The sequence below is a fragment of the Mercenaria mercenaria genome, chromosome 13, assembly GCF_021730395.1.
Source record: "Mercenaria mercenaria strain notata chromosome 13, MADL_Memer_1, whole genome shotgun sequence".
Classification (NCBI taxonomy): Eukaryota; Metazoa; Mollusca; class Bivalvia; order Venerida; family Veneridae; genus Mercenaria; species Mercenaria mercenaria.
In genome coordinates this window covers 53,959,212-53,984,791 of record NC_069373.1, presented here as the reverse complement: position 1 = coordinate 53,984,791, position 25,580 = coordinate 53,959,212, and the positions used below count along the sequence as shown (strand labels likewise).

Below are 25,580 nucleotides of genomic sequence, written 5' to 3'. Positions count from 1 at the left end.
GGTTGATAACATTATTCAACTATGTCGTAAAAACAAACAACATGTTAATTGCTCAGCGAAACTCTCTATTTATTTCAATTTACTTTCCATTTATATATCAAGAATTGAAAACGACCAGAATATCTTTAAAAATTCAAACAACCTTTAAATATATTTATATGGTTCGAATGAGCTAGGATTTGGTGTAATGATGATGAAATCTATTTTTCGAATTCCAAAATGCAGTTCCGTGTGAAATATAGACTTTTTTAAGGATCATTATATTAGCGGAGTTGTCTCATTTTTAGTTTGAAACTGCGAAGCGGTTTAAATCTATTACAACGGTTACCGTATTCTGTTGACTGCAAGAATTCAATAATGACAGTTTTCACCTAAGCAGATTAATCCGCCGTTCTATTCTCGCACTACTTTTATTGATTATTTACATAATTTCTATGTTAAAGTTCCTGCATAATAAAAGAAAATATATATAATCATACATCTTTGAAAAGCTCAGGTCTCAAGCTTTCTAATGGTGTATATCCTGAGAAAACCGAAAGAGAAACTATGACACACTGGCAGTTTAAGAATAGCATTTTCTATAGATTTTTAGCGTTATGATTAACATTTATATCTTTCAAACTGTTAACTGTTAAATGTTAATATGAATAAAAAGACATGGATCTAATATTTCTATTCTCTTTGTGAATATTTGTGTTTTTTTTTAATGAAACAGACAATTACTTTAAATTTTAATTTAGCAGATGAAGGCATTTCAAGACACTTGATGGTTTTAGTCTTTTTTTGTTTTCTTTGTTTGTTTTGGGTTTAACGCCGTTTTTCAACAGTATTTCAGTCATGTAACGGCGGCGGGCAGTTAACCTAACCAGTGTTCCTGGATTCTGTACCAGTACAAACCTGTTCTCCGCAAGTAACTGCCAACTTCCCCACATGAATCAGAGGTGGAGGACTAATGATTTCAGACACAATGTCGTTTATCAAATAGTCACGGAGAACATACACCCCGCCCGAGGATCGAACTCACGACCCTGCGATCCGTAGACCAACACTCTACCTACTGAGCTAAGCGGGCGGGCAGAAGTTCTAGTATATAATGTAACATGGATGCAAATGGTTTGAATGTTATACTTTTTCATAGAAGTTTTTTTGTTTGTTTTGGGTTTAACGCCGTTTTTCAACAGTATTTCAGTCATGTAACGGCGGGCAGTTAACCTAACCAGTGTTCCTGGGTTTTGTACCAGTACAAACCTGTTCTTCGCAAGGAACTGCCAACTTCCCCACATGGATTATCAGAGGTGGAGGACTAATGATTGTTACAGCGGAGATCAAATGCGGGTTTCAACCTTTTTGTGCTGTCAGCGCTTTGATTTCCCTGGTACTTTCCCAAATATTAATTTTAGAGAGACTCAAAAAACCCAGACAGTGATCCTTAAATGATCAGATTTTTGAACTTCGATGCTATTTACTACACATATATCTAAAATAAGTATTTCATGCGTAAACGTATAGTGTGTAAACATTAATGCAGTACTAAAGTTCAGTACAGTGCGCACATTTAAACTTATGTATGCAATTCACAAATAAAGGATACCTTGATACTAATTATGTCATGGATTACATGTACCATGGTCGAAACAGGTTTTTGAATGTGCTCTGTGCAGATTTGGCTAAGTTGGAACACAGAAATGATGACTGCGTCTGCTTTTCATCTGCACACAGACAGACCTGAAGGAAGAAATTAGGCCTTTTATTATAACAGCAGTCTTTACGTGTCGTATAACGACCAGAAAAAGTCTCCCTAGACTAACTGTTGCTATATTTTCTGGATCGTTTGAATCATTGAATTACGCATAAGCTGGTCCATAGCGGGTATGAAAGAAATGACCTTTTCAGCATTTTCATCACCTTATTCAATAAAAACGAGTCAGCTATTTTTACTCTTGGTTGCATTCTAAGATGCCAACGGATCTGTTAATATCTTAAACCCTGGTGGACTCTAAATGAATGAGCCAAATAATATAAATACTTCAGTCTGTCAAATGGCTGTCCGAGAATGTAACCAAATAAGTTTAGAGAAAATGAGTAGCTCAAAGGAGGGGGCGTATGACAGATTTCCATATGATGCCATATGCTCCGTCAGACTATGTTTGATGGAAATCTACCAGGCGCTTCTTAAGAAAAAGACATGTTTTTTTCGGCGACGCCGTCTAAATTCGTTTTCGTTACCTATGCCACGTGACTTCAGTTTGCAAATCAAACTACTTGATAACGCATTATAGATAATTTATCAAAATGGAAGATTTATGCAACACTCTGCCTGATTGGACGAGAGTGTCAATTTCTTTCACTCTGTTGATTGTGCTACGCTGAGTGAAATGTAGGCAAAGCGTTTATCCTAAACGACGCTGTTCACAGTTTTAAAGCTAACTTTGGCTCAGTATATTTAGCAAGAATATTGATATATCTCAAAATGTTCAGTAAGTTTAATAAATATGATAAAAGCCTGTTCAAATACCAACATATATCAAATTAAAGAAAGAGCTGAATACGGTCTGCGTATCACATGAATAGGGGTGTGATAAGAGCTTTTTATGTAGAGAAATGCTTTTTAAAAGATTTTCCTTGTTACAATTGTCGTCTGTATATGAAAAGGTTTCTTGCTTTTGTGACTTATTCAGATTGCATATTAAAATGAGTACTTGTTTGCTTTGATATATTTGTTATAAATTATTTAACTGATTTATTATATATGAATATTTTCTTTAGTATGGTATGCAAATATTGAACTCAGTTGAAATCTGTTTCATTATATATATATGCTATATAATGACTGAATCTCATTACACTGAACTGAAGGTACGCTGCATACAGTTTATCTATGTGATATGACTACGATTAAACTTTGCTTATAACACAGAAATATTGAAATAATTACAATTGTATGTTTTGCTTGACCTTCACTTTTTTATAGGTGTGACGTCATTGTCCAAAGATTCATGAATAGCGAATATGCATTTGTTAAAGCGGGATCAGTTGGCCTATTTTAGAAATAAATAAAAATAATAAATAAAAATATCCTTTAATTGATTTTTTTTCTCATGTATTCTAATCAAACTTGATTTGTAGCATCTTTATTAGGCCCGCAGCCAACTTTGTTCAGCTGGGACATTTGACCCCTTTTAGGGGCTGCTAGAGCTAAAACTAGAAATGCTTTTATACAGCGTCTCATGAACAGCTTGGTGGATCTTTGTCATACTTGGTCTGGAGCATCATTATAAGATCCTCTTCCAAATTTATTTATATAGGAACTTGGGCCCTATTAGGGACCACTATAGCTAAAAGTAGATATGCCTTTCTTCGCATTAACCACTAAAATTTAATGGATTTTTATCAAACTCGATGTGTAACAATATCGTAAGGTCTCCTGCTATTTTGTTACAAATGGGGATAGGGACCAATTTAGCTAAAAATATAAACACGTTTAATGACCTCTTCTCATTAACCGCTTCATGAATCTTCATCAAACTACTGCTGTAATTATTCGTCTAAGGATAAACGAAACAAAATTGCAACCCTACGAAACCTTTGCGAAAAATTAAAAGAGAACCATTTAAATTATTAAAGTGCGGTGTTTAGTTTTGCAATTTGAAAAATGTTAGATGAAAGATGAATGTTAGATGAAAATTCATAAACTTCTTTCCTTATTACAATTCGCCGACCATCATTTTTAAAGATATTTCTTGTTTCTATACCATTCTCATAACTGAGCCGCACCACGAGAAAACCAACATAGTGCGTTTGCGACCAGCATGGATCCAGACCAGACTGCGCAGTCTGGTCAGGATCCATGCTGTTCGCTAACGGTTTCTCTAACTGCAATAGGCTTTGAAAGCGAACAGCATGGATCCTGACCAGACTGCGCGGATTCGCAGGTTGGTCTGGATCCATGCTGGTTTTCTCATGGGGCGGCTCATATATTTTATTCTCAATTTTCAAATTCTCAATGAAGTCGAGCCAAATTCTTTTTATCTCGGTCAAGCAGTACCTAACACGAAGAGACTCAATCAATCCGAGGCTTGGGTGCACTGTATACGTCAAAGGGGTCTTCTGGTAAGATAAGATTTAGTAACTTGAACGAGATATTTCAAAGAAAAAAATGAAAACTGCATATCCACTTATACCAGGAACTGAAGGAAATGTAGTAACTGAAAAGGTCACGTTTGTTATTGAACGCAGAACTAAAATGAAGATTGAAAATTCAGGACAAAACCAAAATTAACTCGCGTCTCTGTGTACTCAATAAATGTTATGGGAATATAAAAAAATGCAATTAAATTGTATTCAGCAGTATTTCAAGTAAAAGAAAACTAATAATTGTTAAATCTCACTCACAGATTACTTACAATATTTGATAAAATATGCAGAACGTATTTTCTGAGACAGTAGTCTGTACGATTGTATGAAAATGTATCTTGCATATATAACGACATAAACAGTAATATTTATCTTTAATTGAAATAAAGAATATTACATATGCTATGCTATTACACTGTTGAACAAATGACAAATTGTACCTCATGAAAAAAACTATGAGATGCTTTTTATTGTAAGACAAAACTCAAGTATTAAGAACACAATTATGTCGTTTACCCAGATAGCCGTTGTCAGTGATTTGCGAGATACAATTTCAGGCCAGAGATTATTGTGCGACAATTGCTCTAACGATATACTCTCATGACAAATATCACTTAAAAGTAGAATGAACTGCCAGTACTAGAACTCAAGATGGCCAACATTTCGTCCAGATTATTATCTCAATTTGGAATTTTATTCCATTGAGATGTACATAATGTCAGTAAAGTTTATAAATCTCTCGACGACATAGCATCTGCTATAAAATTATCAGTGCTAAAAGCATTTCGTGGTAGTGGCCAAATAATTCGTATTTAAATATTCCCAAAGGACGAGGGACCTAATGTTACTAATCTTAACTACGTTGTCTATTTAATATTTAGTGAAAAATCGTGATAAATGGAAATGACTTTATCAGAATAGCTTATAGCTTGGAGAAATTTATTTAATCAAGCGTTTGGAATTAATCTGTTACAAGATCGCATATGTAAATATCAGTCTTTTGTTATAAGAAATATTCGACATTGTCCGCAGTATAAACAGTCTGACTACAGTTGGGATATCATCCAAAATATAATGATCCAGTACCAGACGAGTCAGGTTCATGACTTAAGGTAGTTGTTCACGTTTGATAAACCGGAGGTCAAGGCGTATCGTAATCAAAAATTTGATTTTTCCCATAGACACTAATAATGGCACGAGTACAGCACGAGTTCCTATTTTTTTAATTAGTCTAGCACACAACCCTATATTTTTATTTGCTGAATTTTCTTAGTTAGTCTATTCTGAAGTTTCGAAAAGTCAGCATTTAATCAAAACCCTACACTAAAATTAATTCTAACATACATTTCACCTTAAATGAAGACGGATGACGAAATATGTTTTGATTTAGCAAATAATATAAACCGATATTGGATATCGATTTCTTTACAGGCTGACCATGAGAGAAGATTTCATCATTCAGCAATTGCAACACTTATTAATGATGTTTATGACAGAAAAAGTTATGTGCTAGAAACCTTACTAATGACAAACAACCGTACACACATGCAAACAGGCAAGAGACTTATGTGTACTTGTGTTTTTGATGCTCACTTTTTACCCGCGATCTTGTAAGTTCTTTCTGGATATATAAAGACATGCGCGTTTTTAAAGTGTATTTCGTACCTTGGAGAAAAAATCTTAACCGCACACTGTATTCAATTTTTGTAAAAAATCGTCTTTATTTTGACTCGTTTTTTTTTGTTTCTATTGCATCCTTTCAATTTGTGGTCATTATAAATTGTACTGTGTTTAAGAAATAATAAATATGTGCCTATATTTTATCAGTTAATAAAATATGGGCAGGAGTTCGGATGCGTAATAATTAAATCACGAGTGCGTAGCACGAGTGATTAAATATTCGCATCCGAACGACTGCCCATATTTTATTAACTGATAAAATTATTGGAACATATTTATTATTTCGATTCTAACCACGTAAATTCTTCGCATTTTACAGCACTACATTTTAGCGCGATTGTCATTCGGCTGGCCATATGCTATTATAAAAACCTCCCCACGAATGGAAAGCGTTGCATCAAACGGAATTTTCCGATATTCAGTAAATTTTAATTAAAGTATTAAGTAGTTATTGCCGTGAAAATGTTATTTTCAATAACATCAAAGGTCGGATATAGAAATCAGAGGTAAATACTTAATTCAAGGTTTATATATGCAGTTTCTAAAAATAGTACACGTCACCTACATGATGGCACTGAAACATACACGCCAGAACATTGCGGCGGCATATAAACACGTAAAAACTTGAGTCTGGAAGATTGGAAAATTAATTATAATTTATTTACTGTCAAAGTAGAATCTAGTTGACATTTGTGGTGCCTACAACGCAGAAATTGTAAACTACACACACGACCAGACATAGATGCACTGGTGTTGAAGTTGAAACTTACCGGGCTGATACATATTCTTACGGTAAAATATAAACAAATAAATTCATCAGTTAGATATTGTTTGTTTCAGAAAATTTGATGTACTTTTTATTACTACTTCATAACACTGAAAAAGTCGAGTATTTAGTCGGTATATAACGGAAGCAGAGTAGAATCTCAGTCGTGTTACAATCGTAGGGCGGAATGGAAGAGCTATATTTTATCGTAGATTCATGTATAGGCGATTTCGCTATATGTTTATATAGCAACTGCTGCGGATCGTGTTAGAATTAACAGTCTCATGGACTACATTCTCATCCATCAGAGGTTCGTTAAAATCCCGAGTTCATCCGGGGAACCATGGTAGATCTCTGGTATGCGAGAATGCATGGACTAAAGAAGCTATATTCTAAAATTCACATAAAGACTAGGTAATGTAGATAATGATACTATTTCCGTTTACTTTTAACAGTTCGAGTATGTATGTTAAATTCAGCTGTATTATACCACAATTGATTTCGATTTAAAAAAAATTGACCATGCCTGCTTGCTGTATATAGTGCTAATTTCCCTCTTTGCACCTTTATAGGTGGTTCTGACCTCAGCGACAAATTTAGTGTTGAGCATTTGAATACAGATGACATATTTGTTCTGCGTTACAACGTGTCTGTATTTCGACATCCAGATTTTACTCATATCTAAAATGAATGAATCCCGTACATGGAAATTGGAACATTGGACAAGAATGTTGTTTTTGTATCCTATATACTGTCAAGATAGAGTAAACAAGCAAAAAGGAAAAAATCAAGCCAGTACCAACACAACACGTACCCTGTGCTTACGTACATATGTAAAAGGCTCAGTCTTTTCGGTTAGTTTGTCTTCTGTTCGAGACGACTAAAGGAGATGCCACTATGCCAATTATTGTGAAACTTTAAATGAGAAATAAATAATGTACCACATCGCTGGTAAATGTAACCTCGATAGTGTACCACTTTTGAACAGGTAAGCTCTTTTCCAGTCATGACTGTAAAAAAAAGCTGATAATATCAATCGTCTTTAGTTAATAAATGCAGATGATGTTGCTATGGATTAATTCACAAACTTGTTTAAAACTAGTTCGTACAAAAATCTAAATGTCGACAACATCTTTCAGATAAAAAGTACACACAAGTATCCGACATCCAAATATGAACACGAACTGGTTTATTTCATTCACAAAACGAATACATGTAATGTGGTTTCGCTTCCGTGCCTGAGATATATATCAGGTAGTTAAGTGAATTTGCTAAAATATTCTAATACAGGAACATTGTTTAATACATTAGGATAAACACAAACAAGTACGCTCCGATGCTTCTCTTTTTTTAAAGAAACAGTTTTATTTCTAACTACCGTATTGTCTACATTTCAAAACGTTTTGCTCACAGCAGGGCTTATTTTACATTACGTCATGTCAGTGCAATAACTCAATAAGGGCATATATATTACATAAGCACTTATTGAGTTATTGCGCTGACATGACGATTAATTTAATGGCTGACATCGATTCTCAAAACATTTAATGCCATAATCAAGAAAAACGATGCCACAAAGTTTTTACTAATATAAACTTAAAAGGCATTTTGTAGCTTTCAGTATGCATATCCTTCACTTGTTTTTTAATTAAAAAGGCAAGGTTTCACGCAAACTCTAATTGATATTGTAGAGTCTATATCAGGAATTGTGGGACGCATGGGGGCTATAGACTGTAAAGAATAAACCATTACTTCTTTTTCTTTGAGAAATATTAATAATCATCCACAAAGACAATCAGTCAGGGAATTTCAATGCAATAGGGCATAAAATACGAATATTAATGTTCTTACTGGTGAAAGATAAACATGTTTGATGTTCAGAAACTAGAAACTTCCGTCGTCTTTTACAAATATTCTAACTGTTCCTTGTTTGATTTGTTTCTTGGTATTATTTCAGCAAATCTGAACAAATATTTAACCGTTTGATAAATTTTAATACACCTTTACCAAGAACAATGCTTTATAATGAAATATATTGGAAATCTATGACAAATTCCCAAAGCCTGTTGTCAACTCCAGGAAATAGGAATAAGTTTAGAGTTTCTCTTCAATGAAATACCTTTAATAAATGCATCTACTCTCAGGCGTGTCAGGAGTTCAAGAAGCGTGCACTGCAGTTTGAAAGGAGCAAAGGAGAAACATTTAAAAGTTGAATGTATTAACATACTTTGATGTAGCCGTTTATATTAAAATGAGTTTATGAACCAAACAGTCGATGGAAACAGGGCTAAACAGAGTGACCAGTAAGTATAACACTGTTCACATAAACGAAAAAAAAGCTAACTTTATAATGCCATTATACTAGAAATACTGATTATTTATTTCGATTGATTATTTGTTTCTACAATTAAATCGGTGAAATTTATTACGTATAAGTGTGTGAAGGCGAGAAGTTCGACATTCGACATTGAACATTCGATCTCAGAACGACATTGGACATTTGAAGCGTGAAGTTGGCAATAAGTTAAACTTTCGACATTGAACATTCGATCTCAGAACGACATTCGACATTCGATACCAGAACGACATTGGACATTCAATTTTAGAACGACATTAGACATTCGAATCCAGAACGACATTGGACATTCAATTTTAGAACGACATTAGACATTCAAATCCAGAACGACATTGGACATTCGAATCCAGAACGACATTGGACATTCGATACTAGAACGACATTGGACATTCGATTTCAGAACGACAATGGACATTCGATTTCAGAACGACATTGGACATTTGATACCAGATCATCATTGAACATTCGATTTCAGAACGACATTCGTCATTCGATACCAGAACGACATTGGACATTCGATACCAGAACGACATTGGACATTCGATTTCAGAACGACATTGGACATTGAAATCCAGAACGACATTGGACATTCGATACCAGAACGACTTTGGACATTCGCATCTAGAACGACATTGAACATTCGATTTCAGAACGACATTCGACATTCGATACCAGATCGACATTGGACATTCGATTTCAGAACGACATTCGACATTCGATACCAGAACGACATTGGACATTCGATTTCAGAACGACATTGGACATTCGATACCAGAACGACATTGGACATTCGATTTCAGAACGAGATTGAACATTTGATACCAGAACGACATTGGGCATTCGATTTCAGAACGTCATTGGACATTCGATACCAGAACGATATTGGACATTCGATTTCAGAACGACATTGGACATTCGATTTCAGAACGACATTGGACATTCGATACAAGAACGACATTGTACATTCGGTTTCAGAACGACATTCGACATTCGATTTCTGAACGACATTCGACATTCGCATCTAGAACGACATTCGACATTCGATTTCAGAACGACATTGGGCATTCGATTTCAGAACGACATTCGACATTTGATACCAGATTGACATTGGACATTCGATTTCAGAACGACATTCGACATTCTCATCCAGAACGACATTGAACATTCGATTTCAGAACGACATTGGACATTCGATACCAGAAAGACATTCGACATTCGACTTCAGAACGACATTGGACATTCAATTTCAGAACGACATTCGACATTCGACATCAGAACGACATTGGACATTCGCATCTAGAACGACATTGAACATTCGATTTCAGAACGGCATTCGACTTCCGATACCAGATCGACTTTGGACATTCGATTTCAGAACGACATTCGACATTCTATACCAGAACGACATTGGACATTCGATTTCAGAACGACATTGGACATTAGATTTCAGAACGACATTGGACATTTGAATCCAAATACGACAGTGGAGATTAAATACCGTAACTATATTAGATTTTCGAACTGAAAACGACTTTTAGATTTTTATTTATAAGTTTTCAGATTTGGCTGATAGAATGTAATAAATTAGAATATGCACTACGTATTGTATGTACGTTTTTTCATTCAATAACAACCCCCCAGTGCGGAGGCTTGCTGTAGTAGCTGTATTTTTAGTTCTTTCTTTGTTCTTTATTTTTTATGTCTTAATAGTATAGTTTATTTCAAATATTTCAAAAATGTGACAATATGCATGCCAATATCTCCCAGGTGGGATACTAAACAGTATACGTTTCTAAGTCTTCTCCCTCGGGCACATTTATAAGACCATTTATGAGTTAAATGGACAACATGCTGGGACATATTTTCAAGTCGATTTGATTTGACAACAGAAGTGGGGTTTTCATTTAGTGTACCAAATGAGCAGCAATACAATAAGTTGGGCGGTGCAACAATTATCAGCCGGCTGATGATTTACGTAAGAAATAGGTATGTAATGTAAGAAATGAACCGGTTTGCGATCAAAGACTGTTCAGCGTATTGGTAAGTGCGATTGCCCCTGATACATGGCATGCAAACAACCTGTGGGTTCGAACCCCAACAGAATTTCTTTTTATTGTATTATGAATCAGAATTCAAAAAGTACGTAACATATTTTATTGCCTGGACTTCAATATTTACTGCTTTGAATTATTTTGCTTCATTTTTCCCATTCGTGCCCACCCGCTTTGCGCAGTAGGGAGAGCGTTTGTCTATGGATCGCGGGGTCGGTGGATGTTCTCCGTGACGATTTGATGAAAGACATTTTGTCTGAAATCATTCGTCCTCCACCTCTGATAATTCATGTTGGGAAGTTGGCAGTTACTTGCAAAGAACAGGTTTTTACTGGTATAGAATCCTGGAATACTGGCTAGGTTAACTGCCCGCCGTTACATGACTAAAATACTGTTGAAAAACGGCGTTAAATCCAAAACAAACAAATCAGTTTTCCCATTCGTTTTCTGTTACTTTTTTCTCTATAAAAATTCATTTCATATCAGAAAAAAGTATTATTTCAATTCATAAATAAACAAGGTTAAGATAAAAATTGTTCATATCACGGCCCCGGTGCAGTCAATCCGGTGGCCATTTGTCCAGCTTCAGGGCACCTGTGTTTATAAACAAAATCTTTGCTCAGCTTAGATGAGATAAATGCCCATAAACCATAAATAACTCATAACCAGAAGTGTCATTCCTGTGTTCATTTTCCATCATGTTTATACATTAAAAACAAACAACGCAATAAGAATGAAAATAAAAAAAAGATATGTGTCGATAGCTCGTTTTGAACTCGCAATTAATAAATACAAAAAAAAAAAAAAATACAGATACGCAAAAAACAGATATATAACATGATTAACAATTTAAAGGCCACCTTTCAAGGACGAAGACCTACTTACTTAAGATGCTACTTTTAGCCAATTTTCGTTTTTGATTCGAATGTCCAATGTCGTTTTGGATTCGAATGTACAATGTCGTTCTGAAATCGAATGTCCAATGTCGTTCTGAAATCGAATGTCCAATGTCGTTCTGGTATCGAATGTCCAATGTCGTTCTAGTATCGAATGTCGAATGTCGTTCTGAAATCGAATGTCGAATGTCGTTCTGAAATCGAATGTCCAATGTCGTTCTGGTATCAAATGTCCAATGTCGTTCTGAAATCGAATGTCCAATGTCGTTCTGAAATCGAATGTCCAATGTCATTCTGAAATCGAATGTCGAATGTCGTTCTGGTATCGAATGTCCAATGTCGCTCTGGTATCGAACGTCGAATGTCGTTCTGAAATCGAATGTCCAATGTCGATCTGGTATCAAATGTCCAATGTCGTTCTGAAATCGAATGTCCAATATCGTTCTGAAATCGAATGTCCAATGTCGTTCTGAAATCGAATGTCGAATGTAGATCTGGTATAAAATGTCCAATGTCGTTCTGGTATCGAATGTCCAATGTCGTTCTGGTATCGAATGTCCAATGTCGTTCTGAAATCGAATGTTCAATGTCGATCTGAAATCGAATGTCGAATGTCGTTCTGGTATCAAATGTCTAATGTCGTTCTGAAATCGAATGTCCAATGTCGTTCTGAAATCGAATGTCCAATGTCGTTCTGGTATCGAATGTCCAATGTCGTTCTGAAATCGAATATCCAATGTCGATCTGGTATCAAATGTCCAATGTCGTTCTGAAAGCGAATGTCCAATGTCGCTCTGAAATCGAATGTCCAATGTCGTTCTGAAATCGAATGTCCAATGTAGATCTGGTATCAAATGTCCAATGTCGTTCTGGTATCGAATTTCGAATGTCGTTCTGAAATCGAATGTCCAATGTCGATCTGGTATCAAATGTCCAATGTCGTTCTGAAACCGAATGTCCAATGCCGTTCTGGTATCGAATGTCGAATGTCGTTCTGAAATCGAATGTCCAATGTCGTTCTGTTATCGAATGTCGTTCTGAAATCGAATGTCCCATGTCGTTCTAGATGCGAATGTCCAATGTCGTTCTGAAATCCAATGTCCAATGTCGTTCTGAAATAGAGTGTCCAATGTCGTTCTGGTATCGAATGTCCAATGTCGTTCTGGATTCGAATGTCTAATAACCTTCTAAAATTGAATGTCCAATGTCGTTCTGGTTTCGAATGTCTAATGTCGTTCTAAAATTGAATGTCCAATGTCGTTCTGGTATCAAATGTGCAATGTCGTTCTGAGATCGAATGTTCAAAGTCGAAAGTTTAACTTATTGCCAACTTCACGCTTCAAATGTCCAATGTCGTTCTGAGATCTAATGTTCAATGTCGAATGTCGAACTTCTCGCCAACTTCACACACTTATTACGTATAATTAAACTATTTTGCTAAACATTTTAATTTTTTTCCGATACTCTTGAAGATGAACCGCTTAACTGATTTTAATCAAAATACGAAAACTAGCAACGTCTAATGCAAAATTTATTTTATTATTTGATTGATTGTTTTGTTTTTGTTGGTTTTGTTTTGGGTTTACGCCGCTTTTTAACAACATTTCAGTTATGTAACGGCGGGCTGTTAACCGAACCAGTGCACCTTTCCCACATGAATAAGAGGTGGGGGCGAATGGTATCAGACACGATGTCTTTTATCAAATCGTCACGCAGAACATACGCCCCGACTTGGGATCGAACTCACGACCCCGCGATCCGTAGATCTGTGCTGAGCCTGTCCCTATTGAGCTAAGAGGGTGGGCGTTTATTATTTCATATTTCATGTTAATCCAACATATAGTTTTTAAAGAATAAATCAAGCAGATTTAGCTACTGTTTTACCTTGTTGCATTATTTTGCTTTATAAATTAAAACACAACTTGCATTAAGATACCAATAGGGCAAAATGCGGTCTCTTAATAGAGCTTGTCTCTTGATATGCTATAATTTGTTCTTTAACAGTAAACGTATTCTCTTAATAGGTGCGGTCTCTTAGATACGCTTGACTGTTCTGCCTTTTGTTTTCATTTACTTTGCACGTACGATCTACATGTTGTATACCTTAAAGACTGAAGACAATAAAAACACACCTTTAAATATTTTAACAAGACTCTATGTAAAGCATGAGAGCCAAGGTTTACAAAATGCAATACATGTACCATATGAAATGTGTTCAACACTGTGGAATAGAATCTAATTATGCGGCAGCATAGGCATTCGGCACATTTGTTTGGTCAATAATGATGCTATATAGATATGATAAAAAAAACACCAATGGACGGTCCAGGACCCAAAAATAACTCCAGCACCCATTTACTATATATTAATTGAATTAAGGTATCTTAGCCGGCAGTGCTGCTTTTCACGCCGATCTTCGTTTCCTGATCATTTTCCAACCAAAACAGATATGGCCAAATATCTATATGCCAGCAAAACCCGTTGAATATATCTTTCAGTTACCGGGTTGATCATTTACATGTCGTCGTTCATTTCTGAGAAATAAATTTGTAAAAAATGACAAAATTTGACAGTTGCGTTAGTCGTAAAATCGTGGTTTTTGGAAGCATATAACAGAAAGTAACGATTGTTTGTGGCCTTAATGCTATTTAGCGAAACAGCTTCTTCCTTTTGCCTGAGAAAGGTGAGTTTTTCCCAAACAAAACCCTATAAAATATTGCACTTGTTTGAGATTGCTGTTCAAAATAGTAAATAAAGATCAGGAACATTCATCATTATATCAAATAAATAAATAGAGATATTGCATGAAAATTCTGGATAAGCTATTTATTTTTCGTGATAATGGTTTTGACGGAGAAATCATAATTTCATCGACTTAGAATTACTTATCAAATATTTTCTAATATCCAGTCACAAAATAATATCTACTATTGAAACCAAGAGCCAATAACGTCAATTGTACCTTTCATGATGCTCCCAAAGGTGGTGGATCACTTTCACGGTTCTGTAAATCACTCATTTTTCTGTTTGTTGAAGTAGTTAATTGGTTTTTCGTGTAAAGGTACTTATTTAATGTGACTTTATTTGCTTGAAGATACATTTTATATTGTTTTATCAATGCTCTAATTGCTCTTGTTTCAGCCTTTTGTAGTGAGTGGATCAGTCGTGCCCTTTGGGATCAAAGAGTCGATTTAATGTAACAGCTCATATGAATCAAGCAAGTTCTATATAACAGTGCTATTAAAATATATCAAATATTGATGCCCGGTAAACTCAAATAATTTTTGTATCATTTGAAATTGTATTGTCTACTGAAAAAGAAAATATAAATTACATGACAAAAATATGTTACAGAATTTTTATGTTTTTACTTTATAGTCTTCAGTGATACTTCAACAGAAATACAGTAATTACAGTGTAAGATTGATCATTTCGCAGTATAGAATATGAGTGAAATGATTCTTGCATATTATTTATGGTCATGTTATTTACTAATTCTTGTTCAGCAGACACAACTCTTTCAAATGATACCAAAAACATGGGGTCACCAGGCATCGACATGTTACCTATTCTTAAGCCGTACTAGACTATCTAGTAAAACAATGGAAATATGGTCATGAGAAACTATATACACGTACACAGTGGCTGATCGCATATGAAATAACACAGATTAACAAACACACATACATACCATATATATACGAACGACTAGTCTTTAATACGTACCATGTTCCTTTGTCACAAGATAGTGTAAATAAAATAACTAATCAACATTTGAATCCCTTGCTCATTTAACAGTAACCATAGGAACACATTGTAAAATGCAAAATATGCTCAAGTCAAGATATATAAAGCAAAACCTATGGTACCCTAAACATACGTATTCGGTGATTTTGAAGAAGGCAGAGAACCAAAGGAGACTCCATTAAGGACACGGCGAAGCAGGACAGATCAGACAAAGATCAAGCCCGTCCGTCTGAAAAGTGGCAATTAAGTGCTAGTTGCCATGGTGTTCTCTATCTTTCGTCAAAGACGAAAGTGTAGTGACCAACTGAAAAGTGCAATGCCCTGCTCCGCGGCTGTTCAAATTCTATTGTGTGTATGCAACCCATGATTACAATAGGTAACAGCACGCAAAAACACAGATATTTTTTTTAGAATTTTATATAAAATAGACTATTTTGACAGGCATCACTGTTTATAGTCAGGATTTTCATGCTTTTTCAGTGACAATTTAAGGTTAAAAGGTAGGACTGGAGCAGGTCTTTAAAACCGATGAGCAAGTGATTCTAAGTGAGCGGCCTTAACCACACGCACATGGTTAAATAAAAATGTAAAACATCAAGTTCTAGAAGGAATAACTAAAAGATATTTAATTCTACACACATTCGCGAAAAGACACGGTTGATTTTCACTTTATAACAATTGATAATTATTATTATTATAATACCAGATTTATATAGCGCCCTTTTCATGATCAATTTCACGTTTAAAGGCGTTTTACGTAGATTAAATGCAACCACACAGGGCGCATAATTCATCCTCTACTAGTACAGACACTGAGCGATCTGAACAGAGGGACAGAGTGAGACAAAGCCCCCAAGACAGATGGATCAGAAATCAGATACAGGCTTGTCCGGCTAACTTTTATTTTGTAAAATTAAATTTAATTCCATTCCGTTGAGTCAAAGTATCGCCAACATGTTTATAATTGAACAAAAATAAGACAAATAAGGAAATAATGTATTATTTAGGACAGAGCTTTATAATTTTCCTGTTGTTGACAGGTTCAATCATATCAAAATCATTATAACTACTAACATTATTTTCTATCTTCCATCAAGGGTATTCCAGTTGCATAGAAATTCTTTCAGTATATGAAAGGCACTTGTTTTTAATTATAACATTTTAAAATGATACTAATACAATTACAACGGGCGACAATTTTTTATAAAAAGTTAGTCAGAAATAGGGCAGCTTGCTGTATAAACCTAGAGGTCTATAAAATTCCAAAGAGATATGTTCATTGGTTTAACAGATATGTAAATGAAAAGGGGATTTTTTTTTCTCAAAATAAAAGTCAGAATTATGGGTCCAGGTAGGTCAACTTGTGTAATGATCTCTTCAGATACATACATTCTGTGGAGGGGAGGGACAAGGGACAGACCCGGCAAAAAATATTTCTAAACAGCCCAAACCCCTAAAGCAAAAGTTTGACGAGTGTATAATGATAAATTGCGGCTTCTTTTCGAATTACATTAGTTATTTTCTGTTTGATTTTTTGACAGTGTCATTACATAGAAATTTGTACAAATAGTTCAATCGTTATACAGTCATTAGAAAATGCTTTCGGATATCAACAATGAGTGATGCCTTACTAATGGAATAAATTGGAAATCTATGTCAAACGTCAATGTCAATTGTCAGTAAAAGGAGTGCTTATGTGACATGTCTTCTCAGAAAAGGTTTGCTTATGCCATAACAAGTTGTTGATCACATTCCTAGATCTCATTCATTTAACTAATTCAGGCTTGTTTTTAAGACGCATTCATAACTTGTTGACAACGACTTAGACCATAACGTTTAAAAACGGTATTGTTATAAGTCTTTTAAAAGCTTTCCAACATTTCGTTATGAAATGTGAGTTTGAGATTTTTCGTAAAATATAAGGAAACAATCATTCAAAGAAAATCTGATTGACCTTTGAAACATTGTTCAGTTCTTTGTGATCATGGAGTCTATTCACTTTTCTCTCATGAGTTCCGCTGAAGCCGCCACTAGAGAGAGGTGCGGCACGTTCAATAGACTCTCATTAACTGACTCAAAATATCATGGCTGATACTATTTTGGTTACATCTTATGCTTTCAAAGGATATCCCTAATGAGTTTGTGATCTTTCATTTAGCTTAGAAAAGGTTTATATAATAAGCAAAATAACAGCTGACTTGGTTTGATTGGGTCTGCTCATGAGAATTAATGAAATCCGTAACACCCCTATAACACTGGCTTAAGCGAATTTCTATTGCAGTAAAAATTGAATGGACTCCATGATCCCTTCGGTTGATAATTCAGTCAATTTTGGTGTGCCTAAACAAGTCTTGATACAATACATTTCATTACACAAACATTTTGTTTTCAGTCATGTTACTAAATAGTTTTGGGAGCCTGGTCCTAACTGAGACGAATGACACTAAAATTAATTAGGAAGTCGTTTATTTTGTATAATGTTTTTTAAACTTGTTCTGGTCAGTTTGATCTCCATCTAATGACGTGGATGTATAATTCTAATCATAATGTGTAGAAAGAAAATTAAATTAAAAGTGTAATCTGACCTTTTCCAAAAAGTTCAATAATGAAAACAAATATTTTGAAAAACGTTTAAGCTGAGGTGACTTGATACAAGTGACAAACTGAATTCAGTTTGAAATCAGATTTCCAACTTCTATATAAAAATATTTGAAGTTCTTGTTTAATGTATTTTAACAATTTCTAACTAATCTGCAAACCAACAGCAGAAAAAGGATTGATTCTCATATGTGTCATAGAAACAGCTTTTATCAATTTATTTAATTATTTACTCTGAGAACGGCCACGTTATGGAACTTGAAGACGTCCGACATTTCACCATCATTATTCGTTATATTTTCTAAAAAGGCAGAAACGGTTTCCTGTTACTCAAAAACAGCTGACATCGTCATGTTGGGATCCTTGATATAGGGGTCAATTAAATAAGAAAAGACATTTTCATATAGTTTTAGTCTTCAGATTGTTTTCACCGCTCAGCAGCTTTGCTTTGCCATAAACATACGCTACGTGGTATTTTATAAAACACTGTTTATTCATATTTTAGCCACGCTTTCAATGTTACTAAGTTAAGCATCTATTGCTCTTCGTTTCAATAAACGTATAATGATCACCTTTATACATAAACAATTAAGGTTTGTGAATTCCAGTGTAAAATGAATTATTATAAAAGTTAAATTTAAACTATGAAATAAGATAATTTCGATAATAATAAAATAAATACTGCATGCAAGTAAGGATTAAATTAAATCAACCCTCGAATCTGAGCTCGGCTTCACCTCAGCAAATATGCCGTTTCTCAAGTTGACCATATCAATGTCATCCTCATTGGAATGTGGTAGTTATAAAACGTACGCCTTTAATAATTGTATGTAACTGAGAAACAGTATAAACATGTATAAGTATTGTAAATTCTATTTATATTAAAGCATATACAGTGTATATGTTATGTAAAATATAAATGTTTCGAGTTTAAATGGCATTAAAATGTTTCTGTTTTGGTCATTGGTCACAAACAAAACTGGAACTGTTATGTCTAATAATAAATTTGTGTCAGAACTCTGACATGTTTTATTGCCAATGCAATTTTTACAACGTTACGTCTATCCAAAATTAAGACTCGATTCGAGTCATTGGTACATTTCCAAAATAAAACATATATGCGACTTTTAAAGTTAAACATCGTTATGTATTTTGATATATTTCTCGAAAACCAAATTGATCTTCCGTAAACAGAGAAGTCTGTCGCCCCCTCAAACGTTTTATTACCTTTAATTTTTTTGTTGTGACGGTAAGCATAACAATGTTATCATAACAATGTCTTTTTTTTTAAAATCGCGAAAATATCGAGCGCATTAGATTACGAAATCCAATGTCTCACTAATGGGATATATTGGAAATCTATATCTTAAATATTTTGATATTGTTAATGTGAACATTACGGGTAATATTATCTCTTTATTTAATTACATTTCCGATATGGGATAGGGGAAGGGGGTTTCCTTCTCAGCTCATTAGTCAGGTGATGACTTACCAGAACAAGTTTTAAAAGACGGTTAACATTTTCATATTAGATGTTTACTGAAAGAACTATCTAAGTAGAAAGTATTAATGTTGTAGGTCGATCACAAACTTCTACTGTATCCTTGTTAGCGTGTTTTACACTTTGCTTTGATCGCTCCATAATTTAGACTTTTTTGTCGGATTTTAATTTACATTGTTACAAAAATGAAGTATTAACGATTGCAATTAAAAGATAACAGATTCTTTGACATTGTCAATATTGTTTCATGTGTCTATTGAAATATCCCGATTTGAACAACGATTCAAAATACTGTAATGAATACATTAACTAGTAATGAACACAATTTGCAGCAATTACTGAAAATAGTGCCAAGTTGGGTTGTTTTAAACTCTGAAAAAGGTAAATTCAGTTTAAGATTTGAGCCGTTATATATGTCACAAATGAATGTCATAAAATTGTGAACATTATCTAGGCAAGATAAGGTAAAATTGTGTCCAAACAACGTACTATTTACATGTAAAATGGACTAAATAGAGCGAAAAATAAGTATAACAGTGATCAAGTAATCTATAGTCTTTCAATAACAATCACTCCATCAAAAAAACAAAATTTAAAATGCTTATTTTGCACGCTGTTCTGTTACAAACAACGACGGAACGTCACTTCATTTAGTACTATTATTTCAGAAAAAACACAGCGTATAATCAACTTACTGAACTTACCATTTTAATAGTTTCTGGTCCAATATTCTTGAAGTTACTCTTTTTATTTAAAAGTAATCAAATTATCCAAACACGGCAATTTCAACATCATTTTTTAAAATTTTCTTTCATCAGAATCTTTATTTTTTTTTCAAGCCGATTATAACTTTAAAAATTTCTGTACAATACATAAACACACTGCCTATTCGCAAAAATATATACAAAGTTTAACGCTCCAATATATTTTCCATGACGAAATCCTACATGAATACATTTCGTTTTTTATATTTTTGTCTCTTTAATACACCATATACGATCTATTCAATAAATATGGAATTGTTTTGCACTCGGAGTTCTATCTGTACGATAAACGATCATACTAAAATATAAACCATCGGTCAGGTTAGTATTGGATATGGCAAAGAGCACAAGAAAAACTGTAAAGAGTGAAGCTTTAATCTTGCTTCACAAAGTAATTGTTTATTTATCGAATTTCAATATTTAGTGAAGACTGCAGTTAAAAGGTGAGTAAATACAATTTACAAAGGCAGGATAAACACATACTTATATACATTATCATGTCAGTGGCATCTTGCATAAAGTGTCGACATTACAAACAGTATTACTTTTCAATTTCGAACAAATATGTCATTAGCAAAATTTATAACGAAAGGAACATGTAGTTTATCTAAAAGGTACAATAATCTCTCGTACGTGGACTGGGGAATGTTACTATTTCAGGTTCTTTGGTATCATGGACTTCATTCAATTTAATCTCATAAAAGACTTCTTTGAAGTCGAAACTGGTGTTGCATGTTTCATTAAATCTCATTAAAAGAATCAGTCAAGCAGAGATGGCTACTGTTTTGCTCTATTGCGTTCTTTGCTTACAAGGTTCCATTGTCGTTTAGATTCAAATTCCAGGAAGATAAACAATTAAACAGTTTCCAGGTCACTACAGAGAAAGGCATAAATGAAAAAGTGTAATCAATCGCTATGGCAAGTAACTTGTATCTTTGATCTGACATTGATGGGTGTGACCAATATATTAGAAAAAGGAGTGTATCGTGTAATTTATATGAATGAAGACATTTATGTCATATAAAAAGCAATTGTATGTTGAACTATCATGAGCTAAACTTACTCTTGAATTTACTTTACATGTATATATTATATATATAAAAAATAAAGACAATTCGAAAAATTCACAGAAATCCAATATCTTTCAACATCTACATGATCCAAAAGAGTTATGATTTGATGCAATGCTGGAAGACCATCTGTAAAATATGCCGTTTACAAAATGCAATAACATGAAACGTGTTCAGAGCTGTAGAATAAATGTTCGAAAGATGAATACTTTTTAGTGTGCTCGTTCGAACGAGCATGAAAGCGAATTTTAGGACGGTACATTTTCCATTGTTAAGATAGATGCTTATTCTAAGAAGTATTATGGCCGATAGAAGTGCCTGAGAGTGCTTTCTGCAGATTCGGCAAATTTGAAAGAAACAAATTATGACTGCATCTGCTAATATTTGTTTTTGGTCATCATCGAAATTAAAAATTGTGATTATTTTAATATGTATTTTTTTTTCAAGGAAAAAAGCACTATCTCAAACTAAGACAACTAAGAAATTATCTCAAACTAAGACAACTAAGAAATTATCTCAAACTAAGACAACAAAATAATAATAATGGAAAATGTACACCTTCTAGATTATCCTTGACTGTCTAGAAAGAAAATAAACAGTGTGAATGTTAGGCCGCACCAAATTTAACTATTTAATCCTAAAATACATCTACTGATTTACATGCTACAAACAGCAGAAAAAAAAGACAAATTTAAATGGAGCACGATAAAAACAGTATAAGCTATAATTCAAACAAATTAAAAGTCACTTGATATGTACTTTTACACGAGGAAGCAATTAACAAATGCCTACAATTATAAACATGAGCAATTTAACGAACCTTGATGCAACGTTTTGGAACATCATGATTGGTACCATTTATTATCAGATTATTATTATTCTACAGTTTGGCGTTATTAGCTCCGATACTATATTATGACTGGATATTAGAATTTCGAAGTATTTGATAACAAATACAATGCTATTGAAAGAATACTAACAGATTGCTCATCAAGAAATGACTTTTCTCAGTATAACTGATACTTTACAGTCGACTACCTCACCTGAGAAAAAAGTAATAAACTTTGTCCCTAACTAAAATCAAAATACCAAGCTTTTGATTAAAACATGATCCCACACTTACCACTATGAAGCCTTACCTGACACATTTTTTAATTAAGCTTCTGCGGCTGTGTAAAAGTGTCTTAAAAATACCATAATGGTCTTATACGCATTTATCGACAAATCATCACATTACGAAGTGTCCAATTTAAAACTAACAAGAGCTCAATTAAAATATCAGTTGATAAATGTTTGTGTTCAAAGCGAAATGCAAATAAGTAAATAACAAAATTTATACTTGTTGGTGTGTTAACGTGCACTACTTTGTATAAAGCCTTTATTCAACTATTTTTCCCCCCAAATTTTTTAATCTGCTATGCTGGATCTAGCACATTGTTGTGCAAGTTCCCTGACTGTATAGGTTCTTCTCCAATATTACAGCAAATTTAACTGCCTGGGAAATATGTTTACACCAGAACACACGATGATTTATAGACACTTTTCATATGATATAATACTATTCTAAAAGGAAAGAGCATGCTTCAGTTAAACCAATCTTTAACTGTTTAATATACATGTATTTGCAAATGGCGTTTCATTGTAAGAGTTTATGTAGACAACGGTAAAACAAAAACTAAGACTGATGTCCACAAACTACTATTTTATTTTGCCTGCTGAAATAATTACTTTCTTTACATTTGATGTAATAAATAAAACTACCTATGCTCGTCGATTACTTATTGTCTATTTCAACATCGTTATTTTTCTAATACGTATTTTTGTCTTTGTCTTTTCGTTTAAAGATTTCAGTACGACCTGTATTTTCGTTCTTAAATGTTGTACGACCTATATTTCCCAACTGTTGAACAACCTGTATTTTCCTTACAGTTTAACGGCCTAAATTGTCTAAGTCAGTGGATGGGGGCCCCCGAGTGGTTAAGATCGCTGACTACCAATTACTTGTCCTTCACCGATGTAGATTCGAGCCTCACTCGGGATGTTGAATACTTCATGCGAGCCATCCTGCTGGATTACAGAAGGTTGGTGGTTCTACCTAGGTGTCCGCCCGTGATGAAATAATGCACGGAGGGGTATTCAGGGTCTTCCTCAACCGTCAAAAGCTGGAAAGTTGCCATATGACTTATTACTGGGAGACGTTAACAACCCCTCCCCCAAAAAGTCACGAATATATAACTACTGCAGCGGGATTTCGACATACTGTTGTAATGCCTTTGTGAGGAATATGTTTTAATCTGTATATGAAAACAAAATAATAGCTTTGGTGTATATGTTTAAAAAGATTTGCTGATTATAATTTCATAACATTTTTCATAGATTTAGAATAATTCTACAGCAATACTTGTGTGTTATACTTTACATCACAGGCACAAGCCCATTTAATATTTATAATACACATGTATAATGTTTTCATAAAATGAGAGAATAAATTTTAACATATCCGTAAACAGCCTTTAGATCAGTAACGCTTTTTTCTTTTTCTATTTAAAATATACGTTTACGATATAGCAAAGAAAGTGACAGGAAGACCAAATGTCCAAAGCATGCTTTCTATAAAAGATCAATTATTTATAACAGTTATTCATAAATTATTCATGCAGTCCATGCAAAAAAGTAATAATAAGCAGCTATCATAAAACAGATATAAAAGCATATTTTCCGTCTCAAAACAACAATTATTATTGATGTGATACGATTTAATCAAGCAAAGTGCTACCAATGTATTTCATATAAGTGCTTCACTAGACAATGCAGCATAAAACTACAAATTTTGTTGCTCCAGTTTTTATGGATTTATAGTTTGAAGAGAACACTCAGCGGTTAATATCTGCAGTTTCAACTTTTACTTAAAACGCTATATTTTCGGAAAGTTCTCCTTCAAATTCACGAATGAGTTGGAAAGTAATTCGTGTAATTATAACATAAACAGAAACAGAAACCCTACATAAGTGTATGTAATATGTGTACACATCGGATACATAACAAACTTTAAGGTAGAATAATGCTAGTAGAAAACGAGGACAAAAATAAGCACAGTCGGGTAACGCCTAAAAACGGCCATTGACAGTGGAGAGTTTAAACTGCCTAAATATGTACTTATTATTACCTTTTAAAGCTCGGCAAATATTCATCAATACCGAAATATTAAAGATGTTACAACAGAACAGCGTCAACATTTACAGAGTTAATGTTAATGTTGTAAAGCTTGGCCAAGAACTTTGAAATCATAATTTCACTTCAAATTACATAAATAAGCACATGTTTGTCAGTTTCATTGCAAATAATTCTCTACAAATGAGCCGTGCCATGAGAAAACCAACATAGTGGGTTTGCGACCAGCATGGATCCAGACCAGCCTGCGCATCCGCGCAGTCTGGTCAGGATCCATGCTGTTCGCTAATAGTTTCTCCAATTCCAATAGGCTTTAAAAGCGAACAGCATGGAGCCTGACCAGACTGCGCGGATGCGCAGGCTGGTCTGGATCCATGCTGGTCGCAAACCCACTATGTTGGTTTTCTCATGGCACGGCTCAAATACTTCAATCGTTAGATTATCATTAATAAAGCCTTTGCATACACAAGGAGTGGTGCCTATGGGAAATTCATGCCAAATTTTGATACCTCTAGACATTTATAGCAAAAATTATTTTAATATTTTTCCTCAGAAATGTGATCAATTATTCATTTGATTACAAATTGCAAATGACTCTCAAAGCCCTCATTTATTTAACATATAAATTATTTTTACGAAACTTCAGTAGTAGAGACTCACTTGACACTGACTAAGTCATAACATCTAAAATCTGTCTTGACAAAAAAGTAAGAACTTCAAATGTTTCTTAACATGTCGTACTAAATAGTGTGATAGACTTTTACATGTACCTTTAAAACAAATATGATTTTAAAGTCTCCGCGTACTTGGCCTTTGTTTTTTTTTTATTTTCCGATGCCTTAATAT

At 34.0% G+C, this 25,580-nt stretch overlaps 1 protein-coding gene across 3 annotated transcripts in view; it reads right to left on the bottom strand.

Moving 5' to 3' along the window:
* The window catches only part of LOC123529574 (guanylate cyclase soluble subunit beta-2-like), a 115,430-nt gene that overhangs the window by 58,054 nt on the left and 31,796 nt on the right, over nt 1–25,580 (bottom strand). The window contains exon 1 of one of the 3 annotated variants that reach the window (XM_045309948.2): nt 20,434–20,798. The exons of the other annotated variants lie outside the window; for them this stretch is intronic. Coding sequence (XP_045165883.1) covers nt 20,434–20,436 — 3 coding nt within the window. The 5' untranslated portion in view covers nt 20,437–20,798. Of the gene's footprint in view, nt 1–20,433; nt 20,799–25,580 lie in introns of those variants that run through there. 3 annotated transcript variants of the gene reach the window in all.